Source organism: Heterocephalus glaber, unplaced genomic scaffold, assembly GCF_053883595.1.
Source record: "Heterocephalus glaber isolate CG9 unplaced genomic scaffold, H.glaber_assembly_v1.0 deba00001553, whole genome shotgun sequence".
In the NCBI taxonomy this organism is placed as follows: domain Eukaryota; kingdom Metazoa; phylum Chordata; class Mammalia; order Rodentia; family Bathyergidae; genus Heterocephalus; species Heterocephalus glaber.
This window is the reverse complement of record NW_028258344.1, coordinates 24,143,854-24,164,660: the sequence shown is the minus strand read 5'-3', so window position 1 is coordinate 24,164,660 and position 20,807 is coordinate 24,143,854. Positions and strand designations below refer to the sequence as shown.

The window sequence follows — 20,807 nt, the reverse complement described above, 5'->3', positions numbered from 1 at the left end:
CCACGTTTCAAAAAAAAAGGTGATTTAACTCAGTCGTTCCACCGCCCGCTTTGCAAGTGCAAGGTCACAAGTTTGATCCCCGCCCCCCCCCCCCATAAATATATGAGACAAAGTCTGCCCATGTAGTTTAGGCTGGCCTTGAACTATGTAGGCCAGGGTGGCCTTAAACTTGTGGCAATCCTCCTGCCTCAGCCTCCCGAGTGCTGGGATTACAGGTGTATGCCACCACATCCAGCTTCTTATAGGTTTTAAAAATCAGATGGAAAAAAATCAAGTTTTTGCCCATATTGAAGAGACATTTGGCCATTGATTAGTCATTTCTTAGAGACTGTGCCATTGTAAGCGGATTAGAGAACCAGAGTGGGTCACAGTATAAAGTACTGTTACCAGGAAACTTCACAATTCCATATTGCTCTGATGCTGATACCAAAATCAGAAGGCTTTTCACTCTTATATGTTAGGCCTCAGAGGGCAGGGCCTGCCTGTGCCTGTCACCTGCCAGCACTACATCAGTAAATGCTGTTCAGTCAACACAATTCTTGCCAACTCTCACATACTTTTGGTGTTACTGAGGTTGGTTGGTAGTGTGATTATTTTAATTTGATAATTTTCCTACCATGTAGTAAAAGCCAAAAATTTTGTTTGAATACATATTTGTAGGGGGATATGCTTTTTTCTTTCTTTTTTTTTTTTTGGTACCGGGGATCGAACTCAGGACCTTGCACTTGCAGGGCAGGTGGCGGAACCACTGAGCTAAATCTCCGGCCCTGCTTTTTCATTTTGATGCTTCAAGCATAAACATTTTCCTTGGTTTCTTAGATTAGTTTCTGTGTTATCCTCCAATTTGACTTTTAGTATTCTTTCAACTCCTTAAATGTTACCGCCTATCCCTAGTCATCTTCTACACGATCCCCTTAATGATCTTAAAAATGTATGGCTGAAATGACTGTAGATTGTAGCATCTCTAGATCTGTCCTTTTTAATAGGCTCTTACTCTTGGTTAAGAGGCATAAATTTCTAATCACCTGCTAGTCACTTCACCTGTCCACAATAGCCACTTTTTATTGATATTTCAGTAAGTGCCCAGGCATTTTACTGTCATTTTAATTTCTTTTCTCAGGGATATGGTGATGTAACAATTTTATAGATGAGACCATAGCCAGTACTCATAAAGCCAGGAATTGAACTATTTTGTTTCCTTGCCACCTGCCATTACTAATATTTTTGTCCTGTGTATTAACAACCTGAAAGCTATAAAGGAGAAAAAGGCCTGTATCTTTAGTAAAGCAAGGATGAGGGTGCAGGTAGAACAGAGTTAGAATTCTTTTTTTTTTCCTGTATATCCTTTTATTGGTACATTTTAGGTATACAATGTAATGACATTCATCATTGGAAATTTGCACCTTTAGATAATCTCTCTTGGTTCTTATTTTTATCCCCTTTACCCTGCCCTCCCTTCAACCCCTCCATCCCTTCCTATTTACAAAGACTTTGTTTCCATTTTTCCATTTTCTCATATTAATACCATTCCCTTCTTTCCTTTCCCCTACCCCTCCCACTTCCCCTCCTCCTTTGCCCCTTTTCTTCCTATTTCACATTACCTATTATACCTTTTAGTCCTTATTTACACTTTCAGTTTCTCACACCAGAGAAACTATTCGGTATTTATACATGTGTGTCCTATTTATTTCACTTAGGGTTAGTATCGCCTCAATGAGCATCCATTTAGGTATAAATGTCTCTAATTTCTCTTTTTTTTTGGTACCGGGAATGGAACTCGGGACCTTGCGCTTGTGAGGCAGGCACTGGAACTACTGAGCTAAATCCCCTGCCCTAATTTCTCATTTTTGATGGCTGAGTAGTACTCCATTTTATAAAAAAAACACATTTTCTTTTTTCCAGTCTCCAGTTGATGGGCATTTGGGCTGTTTCCAAGTTTTAGCTATTACAAACTGTGCTGCTATGAACATGGGTGCACATATATCACTGTGATATGATTCTTTTAACTCTTGGGGAAGATCCCCAGCAGGGGAAGAGCTGGGTCAAATGGGACTTGAAGTCCTAGTTCTTTGAGGTTTCTCCATACTGATTTCCACAGTGGTTGCACCAGTCTACACTCCTACCAGCAGTGGAGCAGTGTTCCTCTTTCCCCACAGCCCCGCCAGCATTTGTTATTGGTTGATTTCTTGATAGCAGCTATTCTTTCTGGAGTGAGGTGGAATCTCAGTGTTGTTTTCATTTGCATCTTTCCAATGACCAGTGATGTTGAACATTTTTTCATATGTTTATTTGCCATTTCTACTTCTTTGAGAAATGTCTGTTTATTTCAGATGTCCATTTTGGGTCTTTAAGTTTGGGAGATCTGATTTTTTAAAGTTCTTTATAGATTTGAGATACTAGAATGTTGAGGAACAGCTGGTGAAAATTTTTTCCCACATTGTGGGTTGTCTCTTCACACTGCTGGTGGTTTCTCTTGCTGTGCAGAAGCTTTTTAGAAAGAAGAGATCCCACTTGTTGATTGATTGTGCTAATTCATGGGCAACTGAGATTTTATTCATAAAATCTTTTCCTACACCAGTGTCTTCAAGAGTTCTACCTAACCTCTGTTCCAGCCAGTTCAGCATTTCTGTTTTAATATTTAGATCTTTAATCCATTTCGATTTTAGTTTAGTGCATAGTGAGAGATATAGGTCTAGTTTTAATCTTTGGCAAGTTGAAACCCAATTTCTCCAGCACCATTTATTAAAGAGGCTGTGTCCGCCAGTGAGGGTGTTTGGCTCCTTTGTCAAAGATGAGGTGGCTGAGTGTGTCTGGAGTTGTTTCTACATCTTCTAATCTGTTCCACTGGTCCTCAGGCCTTTTTTTTTTTTTTCCAGTACCATGCTGTTTTTTTAATCGCAGTAACTTTGTAGTATAGTTTCAAGTTGGGAGTTGTAATACCCCTGCCATGTCTTTGTTACCTAGAACTGCTTTTGCTATTCTGGGTCTCTTCTTGTTCCAAATGAATTTTTGGATTGTTTTCTCAAGGTCTATGAAGTATGCTGCTGGGATTTCAATTGGAGTTGGATTGAATCTATATAGCAGTTTTGGAAATATGGCCATTTTCACTATGTTGATCCTTCCTACCCAGGAACAGGGGATATCTTTCCATATTCTGATATTGTCTTCAATCTCTCTTTTCAGAGTGCTATAGTTTTCAGAGAAGAGGTCTTCAATTTCTTTTGTTAGGTTGATTCCTAGGTATTTCAGTTTTTTGGATGCTATTGTGAAAGGAATTATTTGCCCTATTTCTCTCTCAGTGAGTCTGTTGTTCGTGTAGAGGGAAGCTGTTGATTTCTGTGTGTTGACCTTGTATCTAGCTACTGTACTGAATTTGGTTATTAAGTCTAAAGACTTTTGGTGGCATTCTTGGGGTCTTCTGTATAGAGTATCATGTCATCTGCAAATAATGACAATTTGACTTCTTTATTTCCTATCTTTATTCCTTTTATTTCTTTCTCTTGTCTAATTGCTGTGGCTAATGTTTCCAAAACTATATTGAACAGGAGTGGTGATAGTGGATATCCTTGTCTTGTTCCTGATTTTAGTGTGAAGGATTTCAGTGTTTGAGCATTTAGTATGTTATTAGCTGTTGGTTTTTCATAGATGGCTTTTATCAGATTGAGGTAGAGACTATTCCGATTTTTTGCAGAGTTTTTACCATAAATCCATGTTGGATTTTGTCAAATGCTTTTTCTCCATCTATTGAGATGATCATATGGTTTTTGTCCTTGGCTCTATTGATATAGTGTATTACATTGATTGATTTGCATATGATGAATCATCCCTGCATCCCTGGGATGAATCCCACTTGGCCAGGGTGTATGATCTTCTTGATGATCTTCTGCATTCTATTTGCCATTATCTTATTCAGGATTTTTGCATCTATGTTCATTAGTGAGATTCGCCTATAGTTCTCCTTTTTGGTTGGGTCTTTCTCTGCTTTGGGGATCAAGGTGATGCTTGCTTCCAGGAATGAATTTGGGAGTATTGGTTCTCTTTCAGTTTCATTGAAGAGTTTAAACAGTAGTGGCAGTATTTCCTTTCTAAATGTCTTGTAGAATTCAGCAGTGAAGCCATCAGGACCCAGGCTTTTCCTAGTTTGTAAGTTTTTAATTATATTTTCAATTTCATTGATTGATATTGGGTTGTTCAGAATTTTTAGGTCTTCTTCATTCAACTTTGGTAATTCATAGGAATCTGTCCATTTCTGTTTTCCATCTTGTTGGCCTATAAGTTCTGGAAGTAGGTATTGATGATCCTCTGGATTTCTGCTGGGTCCGTTGTAATTTCATCCTTTTCATTCCTAATTGCATGGATTTGGGACTTTTCTTTCCTTTTTCTGATAAGGTTGGCTAACGGTTTGTTAATTTTGTTGATTCTTTCGAAGAACCAGCTCTTGCCTTCACTGATTTTTTGTATTGTTCCCTTAGTCTCTATTGCATTGATTTCTGCCCTTATCTTTATAATTTCCTCCTATAGGCCTTGGGTTTGTCCTGCTCTTCTTTTTTTAGAAGCTTGAGTTCAGCATCAGGTTCTTTAATTGGGCTCTCTCTGTTTTCCTAATATGAGTATTCACTGCTATGAATTTCCCTTGTAAGACTGCTTTCATTGTGTCCCATGGATTCTGATATCTTTTATTGTCATTGTCATTCAGTTGAAGGAACTGACTGATTTCTTCTTCAGTTTCCTCTCTAACCCATTGGTTATTCAGAAGTGTGTTGTTCAATTTCCATGTGTTTATGAAATTTTTTGAGTTTCTTTTGCTATTGATCTCCAGTTTCATCACACTGTGGCCTGATAATATACAGGGGATAACTTCATTTCCTTTGCACTTAACCTAAATATGTTCTATGAGTAAGCATGTGATCTGTTTTGGAGAACTACCTGTGTGCAGCTGAAAAGAATGTGTATTCTGATTCTGTGGGGTGGAACAGTCTGTAAACATCTGTTGATTTTTTTTTTGTTTTCCTGGATTAGGTCTTTCTTTTTTTTCTCTTTTTTTCCCCCCATTAACTTTATTGGTACATTTTAGGTATATAGTACAGTTACATTCATCATTGGGATCTTGTACCATTACATGAGTCTCTTGGTTCTTATTTTTTTTCCCCTTCCCTTGCCCTCCCTTCACCCCATCTACCCTTCCCTATTTGCAAAGACCTTGTTTCCATTTTTTTCCTATTCTCATATTTTTTCCTTTCCGTTTTTCCCCTTCCCCTACCCCTCCCAATTTCCCCGCTCTTTTAGACCTTTTCTTCCTGTTACAAAATATCAGTTATACATTTTTTAAAAATTACAATATTAAGATCTAGGAGACATTACCACAGATTTTACAGAATTTAAAAGGATATAGAAAGCATATTACAAAAATCGTTTTTGAAATAAATTTGACAACTTCTAAGAAGTAACTTAGAAGACAAATTAATGAAACTAACTCTGGAGGAAATATAACATTTGAATAGCACCTATTAAAGAAAGTATATTCCTAGCTTGAAAACCTACCTATATGACAACAGCAGGCTCATAAACATTTTAACTGATAAATTATATCAAAGCAGAAAAAAGGAACACTTCTCCCCTCATTTTAGGAACTCAACATTGTGCTAATCCTAAAACTGGATAAAGATAATAGAAGAAAAGTATGAACATAGATAGAAATTTAACGAAACAAACTCTTAGAAGGCAGATCTGGCAGTATGTAGAAAGTGGTTTTGTTACAGGGATGGCAGTGTTGGTTCAGCATGGGAAGATCCACCCCCAAAAGTAATCATTTTAACAGAGGAAAGAAGAAAGCCATATGATCCTGTCACTAGTTGGAGAAAGAGTATTGGACTAAATTCTACAGCTGTTCATGGTAAAAGCTATCAGGAGACTAGAAGAAGAACAGAACCTTCTCAACAGATCAAAGACATGTACTCCATACTTCCAACAAAGACTCCTTCTATGAATGGAGACGATACAATGCTTTGTCCCTAAAGTGGGGAACAAGGGCATATATGCCGTCTCTTCATCTGTCCATTAGACTTTGAAACATAGGTCTAAACCAAAATAGTCTGGCAGTAAAATGACACAACTAGGATAGGATTGGTACGGCAGAAGCAAAATCTTTATATGTAGATGAAATGATCATCTACAGAGAAAATACTAAGAAATCTCGAGGAGCCCCTAGAACTTGTACTTGAATTTAGCAGGATTAGAAAACACAAGGTATATATAAAAATTCAGGTCTGTGTATACTTGCTATAAATGAACAACTGGATATTGAAATTTGAAAGTTATGTAGGAGTACAGAGGACCCAGAAAAGCCAAAAACAAAAACAGTGTTGGAAGATGTTTTTTTAAGACTTCTTCTAAAACTACAGTAATCAAGGCAGTGTTGGTGTAAGGAAAGACATATAGATGATTTGAATAAAACAGAATCTAGAAATAGAACCACACATATATGGTCCACTGAGTTTTGAAAGATTATTTAACATTAGCATTTTATAGAATATAAACTCGATTCAAGAGCCGAGGAAGAGATAGTGTCTTCAGCAAATGGCACTAGAACACCTGGTATCCGTATATAAAAAATTAACCTCAACCCTTTTTTTCCATACATGAAAATAACTTGAAGGGATCTATGAACCTAAATAAGAAAGCCTAAAAGTATAAAACTTTAAGAACAAATTATAAGGGAAAGTGTTTATGAATTCAGGGTAGGCAAGAACTACGTAGGATACAAAACCCATGATGTATAAAAGAAAAAAAATTGATGAGATTCCATCAAAATTTAGAACATTAAATGACGTCATTAAATGAAAAGTTGTCCTTAAACAGACCATATTTACAATGCATATAACCTATGAGCAGAATATATAAAGAATTCTTAGAGTTCATTAATAGACAACCCAATTAAAATGTAGAGAAGATGATAAATAGCCAGTATAGCACAAGGAATGGTGTACAATTATAGAATCTGAAAAATACTAATCAGTGCAATAATAAGATTGAATTATACACTCATTAGGGAGATGAAGTCAAAAGTTTTAAAAGCCTTGTCATGACTTTCTTTTTGTTGGATTTTCCCCCCTTTACGTTTAATTTGTCATGACCAATAGATTAATTCTGCTGGGTTTCCTTGGGTTGTGATCCTCATTGTATTTTCCTAGGGTATTGTTTAAAATTTTTTGGAGTGCCGGTTTGGTATTCACGAAGTTCCTGAGGTGCTCTTTATCGTGAAAGCATCTTATTTCTCCATCCATTTTGAAAGATAGTTTTGCAGGGTACATCAATCTGGGTTGGAGGCTGTTTTCCTTTAGGGCTTGAAATATATCACTCCAAGCTCTTCTTGCCTTGAGGGTTTGGCTTGAGAAGTCTGCTGTGATTCTGCTGGGCTTTCCTTTGTATGTGACTTGTTTCTTTTCTCTCACTGCTTGTAGAATTTTATTCTTCTGTTGGATTTCTGGAATCCTATTATATGCCTATGTGTAGATTTTTTTTGATTAAGGTTAGCTGGAATCCTATATGCCTCACTTACCTGTATGTCAAGTTCTTTTCCCCTCTTTGGGAAGTTTTCTGCCATCACTTCTGTGAACAGTTTTTTTATGTCATCTGCACACTCTCCTATTTCTTCATTGACTCCAGTCAGTCTTATGTTATTCTTCTTTGCATCATCTAGCAACTGCTGGATTGATTTCACATGTTCCCTTACAATTTTAAAGCAATTTTTCTTTTCCTCCTCACTAACTGCAATCTTATCTTCTATATGTGAAATTGTATCCTCACATTGGTTCATTGTGCTGCACAGACTTTCGATGGAGTTTTTAATCTCTTGGAAATCTGTTTGTATCTGTTTTATGGATTCCATTTGTTTCCCATGTTGGGATTCCATCATGTTCCTCAGATCCTCTATGTTTTTATCTGTGTCCTCTCTAGATTTATTAATCATGTCTTGCACCATGAGCAAAATCTTTGCTGTTATCTGAGTCATTATTTCTGATTTCATTTTTCCCAGATCCTCTTTTGTTGCCAGTTCAGAGAGTCCAGGTGGTTGAGTATCAGAGTGTTCCATCTGGTTTCCCTTTGGGGTTGCTGTAGGTGATCTGGAAGACTGTTTTTGAGGCTTGTTTATGTGTCTTCTCATTTCCCTGGGGTGGGGGTGCTTCTGGCGCCCACACGGCTCACCTTCTGTGCCCTAGGAGCTTGGGATGGCAGCAGGGGAGCTTCCTTCCGGGTGTTGGGACCGGCTGAGCTTCACTGCCCTAGGAGCCTGTTATGGAGGCATGGAGCTTCCTTCTGGGTGCTGGGACCGGCTGAGCTTCACTGCCCTAGGAGCCTGGGATGGTAGCGGGGGAGCTTCCTTCTGGGTGCTGGGACAGGCTGAGCTTCACTGCCCTAGGAGCCTGGGATGGAGGCAAGGGAGCTTCCTTCTGGGTGCTGGGACCAGCTGAGCTTCACTGCTGTAGGATCCTGGGATGGAGGCGGGGAGTTTCCTTCCGGGTGCTGGGACCTGCTCACCTTCTTGGCCCTAGGAGCCTGGGATGGCAGCCATGGAGCAAGCGTCCGGTTGCTGGGACCGGCTTTGCTTCACTGCCCTAGGAGCCTGGGATTGAGGCAGTGAGCCTGTTAATTTGAGTTGATTGAGTTCTAGTATTTTGTTTCCTGTTTTTTGTCTAGTTGATCTATTTGTGACCATGGGGTATTGAGTTCCCCCACTACTACTGTATCAGTTCTTGTATTGTTTTTCATGTCCATTAGTATTTGTTTTATATAGTTGGGTGCACTAGTGTTTGGTGCATAGATATTTATGATTGTCATCTCTTCCTCTTGGATTGTTCTCTTTATAAGGATATAGTGTCCTTCTTTGTCTCTCTTAATCAGTGTCCATATGAAAGCCACTTGGTCTGCAAAGAGGGTAGCTACTCCGGCTTTTTTTCGGGTTCCTGTCACATGGATTATTGTTTTCCACCCTTTCACTTTCAGTCTATGAGTTTCTTTTTGAATTAAGTGTGTTTCTTGTATGCAGCATATGGTTGGATCTTGCTTCTTGACCCATTCTGCCAGTCTATTTCTTTTGATTGGTGAGTTGAGACCATTAACATTGATGGTTATAACTGACACGTATTGAGTTATCATTGTCATGACTTTTTCTTTTTGTTGGATTCTCCCCCTTTGAGTTTAATTTGTCACGCCCAGTGGATTCATTCTGTTGGGTTTCCTGGGGTTGTGATCCTCATTGTCTTTTCCTAGGGTATTGTCTAAAATTTTTTGGAGTGCTGGTTTGGTATTCATGAAGTTCCTGAGGTGCTCTTTATCATGAAAGCATCTTATTTCTCCATCCATTTTGAAAGATAGTTTTGCAGGGTACCTCAATCTGGGTTGGAGGCTTTTTCCTTTAGGGCTTGGAATATGTCACTCCAAGTTCTTCTTGCCTTCACGGTTTTCATTGAGAAGTCTGCTGTGATTCTGATGGACTTTCCTTTGTATGTGATTTTTTTCTTTAACTGTTTATAGAACTTTGTTCTTCTGTTGTGTTTCTGGAATCTTAACAATTATATACCTATGTGTAGATTTTTTTTTTTTTTTTGATCAAGTCTAGTTGGAGTCCTATATGCCTCACTTATCTGTCAAGTTCTTTTCCCCTGCTTGGGAAGTTTTCTGCCATCACTTCTGTGAACAGTTTTTTTATGTTGTTTGTGCTCTCTCGTTTCTTCATTGACTCAGATCAGTCTCATATTATTCTTCTTTGCATTGTGTACCAGCTGTCGGATTGATTTCTCGTAGCCCCTTACAATTTTAAAGCAAGTTTTCTTTTCCTGGTCACTAATTGCAGCCTTATCTTCTGTATCTGAAATTCTGTCCCCACATTAATTAGCTCATTCTACTGCACAGACTTTCAGTGGAGTTTTTAATCACCTGGAAATCTGTTTGCATCTGTTTTATGGGTTCCATTTGTTTCCTATATTAGGATTCCATCATGTTCCTCAGCTCCTCTATTTTTTTATCTGTGCCCTCTCTAGATTTATTAATCATGTCTTGCACTATGGGCACAATTTCTGCTGTTATGTGAGAAATTATTTCTGATTTCATTTTTTCCAGATCCTGTGTCGTTGCTAGTTCAGGGAGTCCAGGTGGTTGAGTATCAGTGTTCCATCTGGTTTCCCTTTGGGGTTGCTGTAGGTGATCTGGAAGTCTGGTTGTGAGGCTTGTTTACTCATTTCCATTGGGGGGGTGTATGTGCTGCTGGCGCCCATGAGGCTCACCTCCTCTTTGCTGGGAGCAGTGGGAGGTTGGCCTGGAAGCCTCCTACTCTGCCCTGGGAGCTGTGGCACAGTGACCTGGAACCTGCCTCTGTGATGAGAGCCATGGCACTTTGATCCAGAAGCTTCCTCTGTGCTGGGAGCTGTGGCACGCTGATCAGGAAGCCTCCTCTGCTGGGAGCTGTGGTATGCTGTCCCAGAAGCCTCCTTCGAGTCGGGAGCTGAAGCACGCTGACCTGGAAGCGGCCTCCACCCTGGGAGTTGCAGCTCGCTCCAGAGTTAAAATTCTTGAAATGCTAGAAAGATGTGAAAACACTGCAGTACAGCGGATGTTCCTGTTGGTGTTTGTGCAAGCAAGAAAGCCTGTAGACATCCTCCCTTGATGATTCACTGTTTTCTTTAACCCCTCTCATTTCATACTTCTGATGCTCTACCAAAGGCAGAATACTGAGGCATAATTTGAAGTCAGCTGATAACAAGCTTCAGTTTTCAACTCTGATGACTTTGGCATTTTAAAACAATATTTTTAATGTGACAGTAACCTTCAATTTTCAAGTAAAACTGAAAGCTTCAATGAAGTACATACAGCTCATCAACACATTCATTAAAAACTACAAACATCCAGGGGAAAAAACAAAGGAATTGTCCCCAAAATGCCTGTTGTCTGGCAAAGGCAGGGCACAGATATCACTTATATACTGACTTTTATTTATTTGATACAGGGTCTCACTGTGTAGCCCAGACTGGCCTCGAACTCATGGCAATCCTCCTGCCTTGGCCTCCCTAGTGCTGGGACTACAGGCATGTTCAATCATGCCTGGCTTTTATTGAATTTTAGAGCTGAGACCTTAGTAACTCCTCCACTTGTTAAGTTCATTGTGATGTAAAGGTTACAAAGCACTTCCTTAAACAGTACTGTGGTAACAGCTTGGTTTTACAAGTGAGGAAACCAAAGCAATATGAAATTGGCTTGCCTAAAATCAAGTTTAGCCAGGACTATAACTCAGGGCTTTTAAAGGTAGCTGGCCATGCTCTTTACAACTTATGGAATTTTATCTTGAAAGAAGTGGAGACAATAATTCAAAAGTGTCTTAGGCAAGAGTGTATTAAAAGTTTAAGGGAAATAGTTTTAAATGCCAAGAGGACAGAACTCATCTGGCGAATTTAAACCCCCACTGAATTTGTTTTGTACGTTGTCTATGCCACATAGGTTGAAAACGTCCTAAAATTTCCTTCTCTCAATTTCCTTTAAATGGAAACGTGTGTGCCACCTGCCCTCCAAAGTAAATGTGGGTTAACATAAAACTGTTGTGTAAAAAAAGATGTGTAGAAAGTGATTATTTTATAAACACTTATGTTTGGCGTTGGGTTTAGTTTTGCAGAGGGTAAGCAAATTCGAGAAATTAACATTGAGGCTAAAAAAATCAAGAGAGTGGGAGTTCCTGGTGGTTCAATGTGTAGGCATATTCTGAAATTTCCTAATATCCTAGACTAGAAGGGATAGTAGCTACCTAGAAGGTGACAGAATATCTCAGAAAGATTACTATTTTCATAACCAGGGTGGCCTGGCCGAAGAAATGGCAAAGCACAAACTTGGGCCCAGGGTTTCATACGTTTGTTGTGCCCTACTCTGGGCCCACTGCAGGGATTCCAACTGCAAATTCCCTCTTGCACGGAGTTTGCAAAATTGAGGCAGCAGACTGTAAAAATTCTTTCAAGTACAATATATGACGTATTAGGAAGTGCTGAATGGTACAGAAGCAGAAGCCGAACAGTGTCTCAGCCTTCAAGTCTAACACGGAGAACTCCTGTTTGAGCGGAGACTGGGAAAAAGGAGGAGAAACGAGGCGGCCAATTATAGGAAGACACCCAGACGCGGAGAACAGCAAGGGTGGCATTACCACGTACTCCTGTGAGTCGGATGCACTCCCCACTCAAATCTTTGCGCACTTCTAGCCACTAACGATTTGGTCCAGTTTTGGCTGAAGTCTCTGCGCCCACTCTGCTCTCCAGCTCCTAATGAAAGGCCCGCCTCCCCTCAGCACTCAGCGGCAGGTGGGCGGGGCCCTCGTCGCCCCGCCCCGTGGCCGCGCGCTTGCGGAACGGAGGCCAGAGGTCAGAGGTTGTGAAGGCATCATGGCGGCGCTGTGTCGGACTCGTGCCGTGGCGGCGGAGAATCCTTTACTGCGAGTGTTTCTCTTCTCTAGGCGCTTTCGAAGCTCGGGCACTGAGAGTGGCTCCGAGAGCGGGAATTCTGACTCCTCAGAGCCTAAGACGCGCCCAGGGGGCTTCGCGAGCGCGCTGGAGCGGCACTCGGAGTTCCAGCGGAAGGCGGAGCTCGGGCGGGTGAGGACTGGCGCGAGTCACGCCCAGTTCGCGGTGGGCCGGCCGGCGCAGGGGGTGGGGCCACGGTGGAGACGCTGCGGCCTGGGCTGGAGCTGCGGATGGGCCCTGGGGCTCGGGGCGGGGCCTGGTGTGCGAAACCTGGACCCGAAGTTGGGGATCCAGGTTGGCCGGGTCCGGATAACCTGGAGGGCGACGGATAGGTCTTTCGTAGCTCTGCCGCTGGGGACTGGAACCCAAACTTGTGGCTGGCTTTTTTTCTTCAGTCATTGTACTGTTAGGCGACATTCAACTGCCGCACCTGCTGTCCCCACATGCCCTAATTTGTGTCTGTCCCGGCGAGTGCTGGCCGCGGGGAGTAGGGGGCATCACAGGGGACGTGGCCAGTGAGGCGGTCCCGGGTGGCTCCTGGGACTCGGAGGCGAAGTGGACTCAGCTGGGAGAGGCAGAGCTGTGCTGAGTCTTGCAGACAGACTAGCTCCATCATGAAGCTTTGGTATCTGGTGTACAAGACTTTTCATAAATATTTGTTCTTTAAATAGGTGGATGGTAGAATTACTGTTTCTGAATTTGGACAATTAATTTTTCCGGGCTGCACTTTGCTTATTTGTTTTTTAATTCCGTTTCACCCAATACTTTAGTGAAACAATACAGTTACTAGGTAAATGAAATAGAGAAAATAAGTGTAAGGATAAACCTGAGTGTTTCTATTATTAGGTTCAGTAAACATGAAGTTGGATTATATAAAAACAACCTTTTTGTAATTATCTCCTTGGGGAATGGTACCAAACAGTTCACAGACAGGCAGCATACTGGAGTATATGGTCACTTTAGTAGTTATTGTCAAAATTTTCTTAAGATCTAAGAAGCCTGGTGTGTTTTCTATTTTCTGCCGTGGCGAACTACTACACATTTGATACAACATGTAGTACATGAGTAGTCTGATGGGGTCTTACTGAACTAAAATCAAGGTCTTGGCAGTTTCCTTCCTTTCTTGAAGCTCTGGGGAAAATCTCTTTTCCTGCCCTGTCCACCTTGTAGAGGCTGTCAACATCTCTCTGCTCAAAACCCTCTTTTGGCATCTGCAGTGCCAGCAATAACAGATTGAGTCCTCAAACCACATCATTATGACTCTTATGCCTCTCTACCTTTGAGGTTCCTTATGATTATGTAGGGTGCACCCAGATAATCCAGGACCATCTCCTTCTTTTGTGATCAGTTGATTACCAACCTTAACTTTCCTTTGCAATGGAAGGTAAACACAAATTGTAGAGATTAGAACTGAACACCTTTTGGGAAAGATTATTCTGTCTACTGGGAGAAGTTAAAATCACAACAGAATAGCTGTGACTGATCTGAAGCCAGCTAAGGGATGGAAGTTCAGATTCATCTTTGTCATAGGGTTTTGAGGATTAAGTGTGATGAGGTAAAAAGCCTAAGTATAATTCAGTGGTCTTCCTTGGAATATTTGCATGGGAAAGGAGTTTCCCTATTTCTTATCTTCTAATCTTTTTCACTCATCCTTTCCCTCCCATATATACCACATTTCAGGCATCTTCAGAAACCCCCAGAAAAGTTGCTAAGTTGATTGTGTCAAGAAAGAAAATTGTAGTATCACACACAGAATAAGTGACGCTCAAAATATCTCTCATCAAGATTTCACATGGGAAGCAGTAATGTTTGTTTAATGAAGAAGACAAGCAGGTTATTTAAGAGTAACCAGGATTCCCTTTCCTGTCCTCTCCAAGACTGCTAATTTGGTGACTCAGTTTTTTAGAAGGAGGCTGGGGTGTTTCCTGGCAATCCCAGGATATTCACTAGATTTTCCTAGTCTAGCTCAGACTGATTGGAGTCTCCTTGGGCAGTTTTTCTCTACTTAACACAATTTAGAAAACATTATTCTAGTAGATGGAGGATAAAAGTGTTTGTTAGTGACTTGTAGTTCATGTTTCTTATTCATAATTCTTGTCCACCTTGGTTTAATGGGAAGAAAATTCCCTGGGGAGGAGAGTAGCAGGAGGCTGGTTGCAGGCTCTATTTTACAGATTCTGAACTTTTTTTTTTATCTAGAGAAGCATTTATGCATGTATCAATTTTGTTTTCTCTGATTCAGAATCATTTTTTTCTACTTTGCTTATTTTTCTGCAGCTAAATTGGAAATGTGTAGGACCCCCTCCCCACCACCAATGAAATGACATTTTTAGAAATTACATTCTTTGATTTTCTTGTCAGCCTGCTTCAAGGAAATCCATGTGTTCAGTATGCTCATTCAAAGTTTGACTCATACCAAGTGGTTGTTTAACCCAAATATCTGAACAGCAAACTGAGCTGATCCTTCAGGAGAAAGTATGGTAGAACAGCCAAGACCACTGAGTAGTTGAAGAGAGGACCACACATCCTGAGCTCCCCACACTGATGTGAGGGAAGGACAACTGATAAGTGGATATGCAGTGTTACCAGCCATCACTGGGCCTAAACCATTTCTTCTGCCCACCACTGCCACGAACACAGTCGGAATGCCATCCCCTTTATATTCAGCTTTAATCTTCAGAGTTTCATCTGGGCCTTTATGGGCAGATGTTACTCAAAATTCACAGGGAATTCCATAATTTCCACAGGTTTTCTTTATTTTTTCACGGTGACCAAGATCAGAAGTTGATCCCATCAATACTACAACCCTGCACTGGCTTTCTGATTTCAGAAGCAACTCTAGTCTCTCTTCAACCCACTCGAAGTTTTTCTTTACCATCTGGAGCCCTTCATGGGTCACTTCCTTGAGGTCACTGTAAGACTGTTTGTCTTTCTGCTGGCTTCAGTCTCCCGATGGCCAGAGTCTCCAGGAATCATTATCAATAACATCAGCAAGAACAGTTTCTTTGGTGGTCACATCAACACCAAATTCAATCTTCATATCAACCAGTGTACAGTTCTGGGGCAACCAGGATTTCTCCAGTATTTCAAAAATAGCTTGTGTAGCCTGATTCATGATACCCACTTCAGTTTGTCCTATAATGAGTCCAGCAAAGCAAAATTTTGCAGCAATTAGTTGTTCCTACAGACCACTGCGGATCATTATTAGCATCATCCTTGAAAAATAGCTCCACTTTAGGTGGGTAAAACTTAAATCCTTCCTTGACACCAGAATTTCTTTTGAGAAAAGAACCAGTTGCTGTTGTTTTGCAAACCCATTCAATTGGAATCATTTCACATTAGGGAGCAATGAAAGCTGTCTCTCTACATTTTCTGGTGAAAGCTGTTTTGATTCCTGCTTCCTGTAACAATTAAAAATACAACTGGTCATCTTATTGGAGATTGCAGCTTTTCCTTCCAGGTGATTCTTTCTGGCTGCATTTCCTGCTGTAATCTGGTCCTTGGACTGCAGGAGGACTTTTCCTGGACTATCTAACAGTTCATGGACTTCTTTTGGTTTACCCTTGTAGAGTTTTCTACCAATGTTTGGCACCCTTGCTGTCGTCATGATCCTGAGCGAGCTGGAGGCCGTAATTGCACTGAAAAGAGAGGTAGAACCCAAGTCTGGATGGCCAGGGGAAAGCAGAACAGGAGAGGCGTGTAAAATTTACACCTTCTGAGAGAAATGATGTTACTTTCATCACCCCAGTCTTGGATGTTGGCAAATAACAGAGATTTCCACATGCAGAAAAATTAGCCTTCCAGATGTCGGTGGGGGGGCAGCATATCCAGATTCTGAACTTTGAAGCACTGAGCTGTGGGACCTCTTTGCTGACTCTTGTTGCTTGCTGATCCAGATCCTTATGAACCCTGTAGGACAGTAGGACAGTCATCTTCCTAAACTTGGGATCTATAGTCAGACTTAAGAGTTGGTCTTTTTTGCTTTTCTTGGCAATCTTATAGACCCCCATTCACACTGCCTGCAAGAATAAAAATGTACCTCTTGCCATGCATCCAGGCCTCCTATCATTCAGGTCCTGCCTAGTGCCTAGGTTAAGTGCTTAGGCTGTTTCAAGCTGCCAGGACTCAGATACTCATTCTGCCTTGTTACTAACTGAGTGACATAGCCTCTCTTTTCTCAAAGTGGAGAATAATACTAACGAGTTAGTGGAACGTTTTCATGAAATAATACCTTTAAAGCATTATCAGTATACTGACCGCTGCAGAGGAAGATGTCAGTAAATTTTAGCTTTTATGTGGCTCTAGTTTTTTTCTCCTTCCTCTGCTTTATGGAGGATAGTTTCACTGAGATGGTTCCAGGATTGCATAGTTCTTTAAATGAAATCCTACTGTTTCCTTAAATGATTAATAATAAGCCTTGACAAACCATATAGGTTCATCATTTATAAAAACTGTACACTCTGGAGGATGCTGATAATAGGGGAGGTTGTGGATTTCGGGACAGGGACTGCATGAGCTATCTCTACTGTTTTCTGAATTTTGTTATAAACTGTTAACTGCTCAAAAAATAGTTTTGTTTTTTTGAAGAAGGCATGTAGGATGGTAAATATAAATAGATCTATACTTCAGCTAGAGGCTTAGATATACCAATTGAAGAGACAATAAAGTCAAAATTTTCACAGCCAAAAAACCAAAACCAACCAAAAACACCAAAAAAAAAAAAAATTAAATTAAAAGTACAGGCCATGCTGCTTAATCCCACTTTTAATGACATTTGTAGTCTCTTAATATGCTAACTTGTGACAGACTAGTATGTGCATAACTCAGAATGAAGTTTTTTTGACTTTGTTACTGAATTGAATGTAAGTTTCAAGAGGGCGGAGATCTTTCTTGCTGTGGTGTGTCCCTCTTACCTAGCACAGGGCTTGCCCTGCGGTGGCTACTCTAAATATTTGCTAAATGGATAATGAACAAATAGTCATATGGGAACTTCATTTATACTTGGACTGACTTTGAATTGTGACCTATGATTGCTCACAAATAATTGCAAAAGAATAGTAAAAGCCTGAGCATATCATGTTAAATGGGCCTGCCCAGAATAATTGAGCAAAAATAGTTGTAAAAGTAATAAGAAACTGAAAATGACACATTAGTTTCAATTTTAGTGTTTATTGAAAGTTTTCAGCGAACTTCTGTCTTATACTGTATTTATCATGAGGAAGGTGAGCAGTTACAAGTTGTTGATAAGGATTCAAAGTGTGAAAAAACTCACTTTTTGAAGTTTCTGGACCTGTTTAATGAGAAAGTTATCTTGAGATGACAAAATGCTTTATTGTATGATCAGGATTTTGGAAAAAAATTAAATTACAAAAGTAAACATTTACTTACTTTTCCCATTTTCTCACTTTCTCAAGGCTGAACAGTGTGGGTTTTTTTGGGGGTGGGTTTTGTTGATACTGGGGATGAAACTCAGGACCTTGCGCATGCGAAGCAGGCACGGTGCCACAGAGCTAACTCCCTGGCCCTGAACAGTATGTTTTTTTAATGCATATCTCTTTTGTTTGTTTTGTTTTGATTTTTAAAAAGTTTTTATTTTATTGGTACATTTTAGGTATACAATATAATCACATTCATCATTGGAAATTTGCATCTTGGCGAAATCTCTCTTGGTTCTTATTTTTCCCCCTTCCCCTGCCCTCCTTTCAACCCCTCCATCCCTCCCTAGACTTTGTCTCCATTTTTTCGTTTTCTCATATTAAGCCCATTTCCTTCTATCCTTTCCCCTGCCCCTCCCACTTCCCCCACCCCTTTGCCCCTTTCCTATTTCACATTACCTATTATACATTTTAGTCCTTATTTACACTTTCAGTTTCTCACACCAGAGAAACTGTTTGGTATTTACACATGTGTGTCCTATTTATTTCACTTCAGAGTATCACCTCAATGTGCATCCATTTAGCAATAAATATCTCTAATTTCTCATTTTTTATGGCTGAGTAGTACTCCATTTTATAAAAAACCACATTTTCTTGATCCAGTCTCCAGTTGATGGGCATTTGGGCTGTTTCCAAGTTTTAGCTATCACAAACAGTGCTGCTATGAACATGGGTGCACATATATCACTGTGGTATGATTCTTTTAACTCTTTGGGGAAGATTCCCAGCAGGGGAATAGCTGGGTCAAATGGGACTTGAAGTCCTAGTTCTTTGAGGTATCTCTATACTGATTTCCACAGTGGTTGCACCAGTCTACACTCCCACCAGCAGTGGAGCAGTGTTCCTCTTTCCGCACAGCCCCACCAGCATTTGTTATTGGTTGATTTCTTGATAGCAGCTATTCTTTCTGGAGTGAGGTGGAATCTCAGTGTTGTTTTCATTTGCATCTTTCCAATGACCAGTGATGTTGAACATTTTTTCATGTGTTTATTTGCCATTTCTACTTCTTTGAGAAATGTCTGTTTATTTCAGATGTCCATTTTGGGTCTTTAAGTTTGGGAGATCTGATTTTTTAAAGTTCTTTATAGATTTGAGATACTAGAATGTTGAGGAACAGCTGGTGAAAATTTTTTCCCACATTGTGGGTTGTCTCTTCACACTGCTGGTGGTTCTCTTGCTGTGGATAAGTTTTTTAGTAAGAAGAGATCCCACTTGATTGTTTGTGCTAGTTCATGGGCAACTGAGGTTTTGTTCTTAAAATCTTTTCCTACACCAGTGTCTTCAAGAGTTCTACCTAACCTCTGTTCCAGCTGGTTCAGCATTTCTGTTTTTATATTTAGATCTTCAATCTATTTTTTTTTTTTTTGGTACAGGGGATCGAACTCGGGTCCTTGCACTTGCTCAGCAGGCGACGAAACCACTGAGCTAAATCCCCGGCCCTCTTCAATCCATTTTTATTTTAGTTTAGTGCATGGTGAGAGATATAGGTTTAGTTTTGGTCTTTGACAAGTTGAAACCCAATTTCTCCAGCACCATTTATTAAAGAGGCTATGTCTTCCAGTGAAGGTGTTTGGCTCCTTTGTCAAAGATGAGGTGGCTGAGTGTGTCTGGAGTTGTTTCTGCATCTTCTAATCTGTTCCACTGGTCCTCAGGTCTTTTTTTTTTTTTTTTTTTTTTGCCAGTACCATGCTGTTTTTATCACAGTAGCTTTGTAATATAGTTTCAAGTTGGGGGTTATGATACCCCCGGCCATGTCTCTGTTACCTAGAATTACTTTTGCTATTCAGGGTCTCTTCTTGTTCCAAATGAATTTTTGGATTGTTTTCTCAAGGTCTGTGAAGAATGCTGCTGGGGTTTCAATTGGGATTACATTGAATCTATGTAGCAATTTTGGAAGTGTGGCCATTTTTACTATGTTGATCCTTCCTACCCAGGAGCAGGGAATATCTTTCCATTTTCTTCCTCTATTCTTTTTTTTTTTTTTTTTTTTTTTAACTGGGGATTGAACTCTGGTCCTTGTGCTTGGGAGGCAGGTGGCAGAACCACTGAGCTAAATCCCTGGCCCTCCATTTTCTGATATCATCTTCAGTCTCTCTTTTCAGAGTGCTTTAGTTTTCAGAAAAGAGGTATTTGATTTCTTTTGTTAGGTTGATTCCTAGGTGTTTCAGTTTTTTGGATGCTATTGTGAAAGGAATTGTTTGTCCTATTTCTGTCTCTGAATCTGTCATTCGTGTAGAGGAAAGCTATTGATTTTTGTGTGTTGACCTTGTATCCAGCTACTTTGCTGAATTTGGTTCTTAAGTCTAGAAGACTTTTGGTGGAGGGCTTGGGGTCTTCTATATAGAGTATCATGTCATCTGCAAATAATGACAGTTTGACTTCTTCATTTCCTATCTTTATTCCTTTTATTTCTTTCTCTTGACTAATTGCTGTGGCTAATGTTTCCAAAACTATATTGAACAGGAGTGGTGATAGTGGACACCCTTGTCCTGTTCCTGATTTTAATGTGAAGGATTTCAGGGTTTTTTTTTTGTATATCCTTTTATTGGTACATTTTAGGTGTACAATATAATGACATTCATCATTGGAAATATGCACCTTTACATACTCTGTTGGTTCTTATTTTTTCCCCCTTCCCCTGCCCTCCTTTCAACCCCTCCATCCCTCCCTATTTACAAAGACTTTGTTTCCATTTTTCCATTTTCTCATTAATTCTATTCCCTTCTTTCCTTTCCCCTACCCCTCCCACTTCCCCCACCCCTTTGCCCCTTTTCTTCCTATTTCACATTATCTATTATACCTTTTAGTCCTTATTTACACTTTCAGTTTCTCACACTAGAGAAACTATTCGGTATTTACACGTGTGTCCTATTTATTT

The 20,807-nt window shown here is 40.2% G+C and overlaps 1 protein-coding gene and 1 pseudogene across 1 annotated transcript in view; one reads left to right on the top strand and one right to left on the bottom strand.

Moving 5' to 3' along the window:
* The first annotated feature begins 12,378 nt into the window (after positions 1–12,378).
* Positions 12,379–20,807, top strand: part of Mrps28 (mitochondrial ribosomal protein S28) — a 134,598-nt gene continuing 126,169 nt past the window's right edge. The window contains exon 1 of the mRNA XM_004842015.3: positions 12,379–12,626. Within this exon, the coding sequence (XP_004842072.1) occupies positions 12,417–12,626 (210 nt within the window). The 5' untranslated portion in view covers positions 12,379–12,416. The remainder of the gene's footprint in view (positions 12,627–20,807) is intronic.
* LOC106009177 (bifunctional phosphoribosylaminoimidazole carboxylase/phosphoribosylaminoimidazole succinocarboxamide synthetase pseudogene) lies at positions 14,824–16,125 on the bottom strand (annotated as a pseudogene).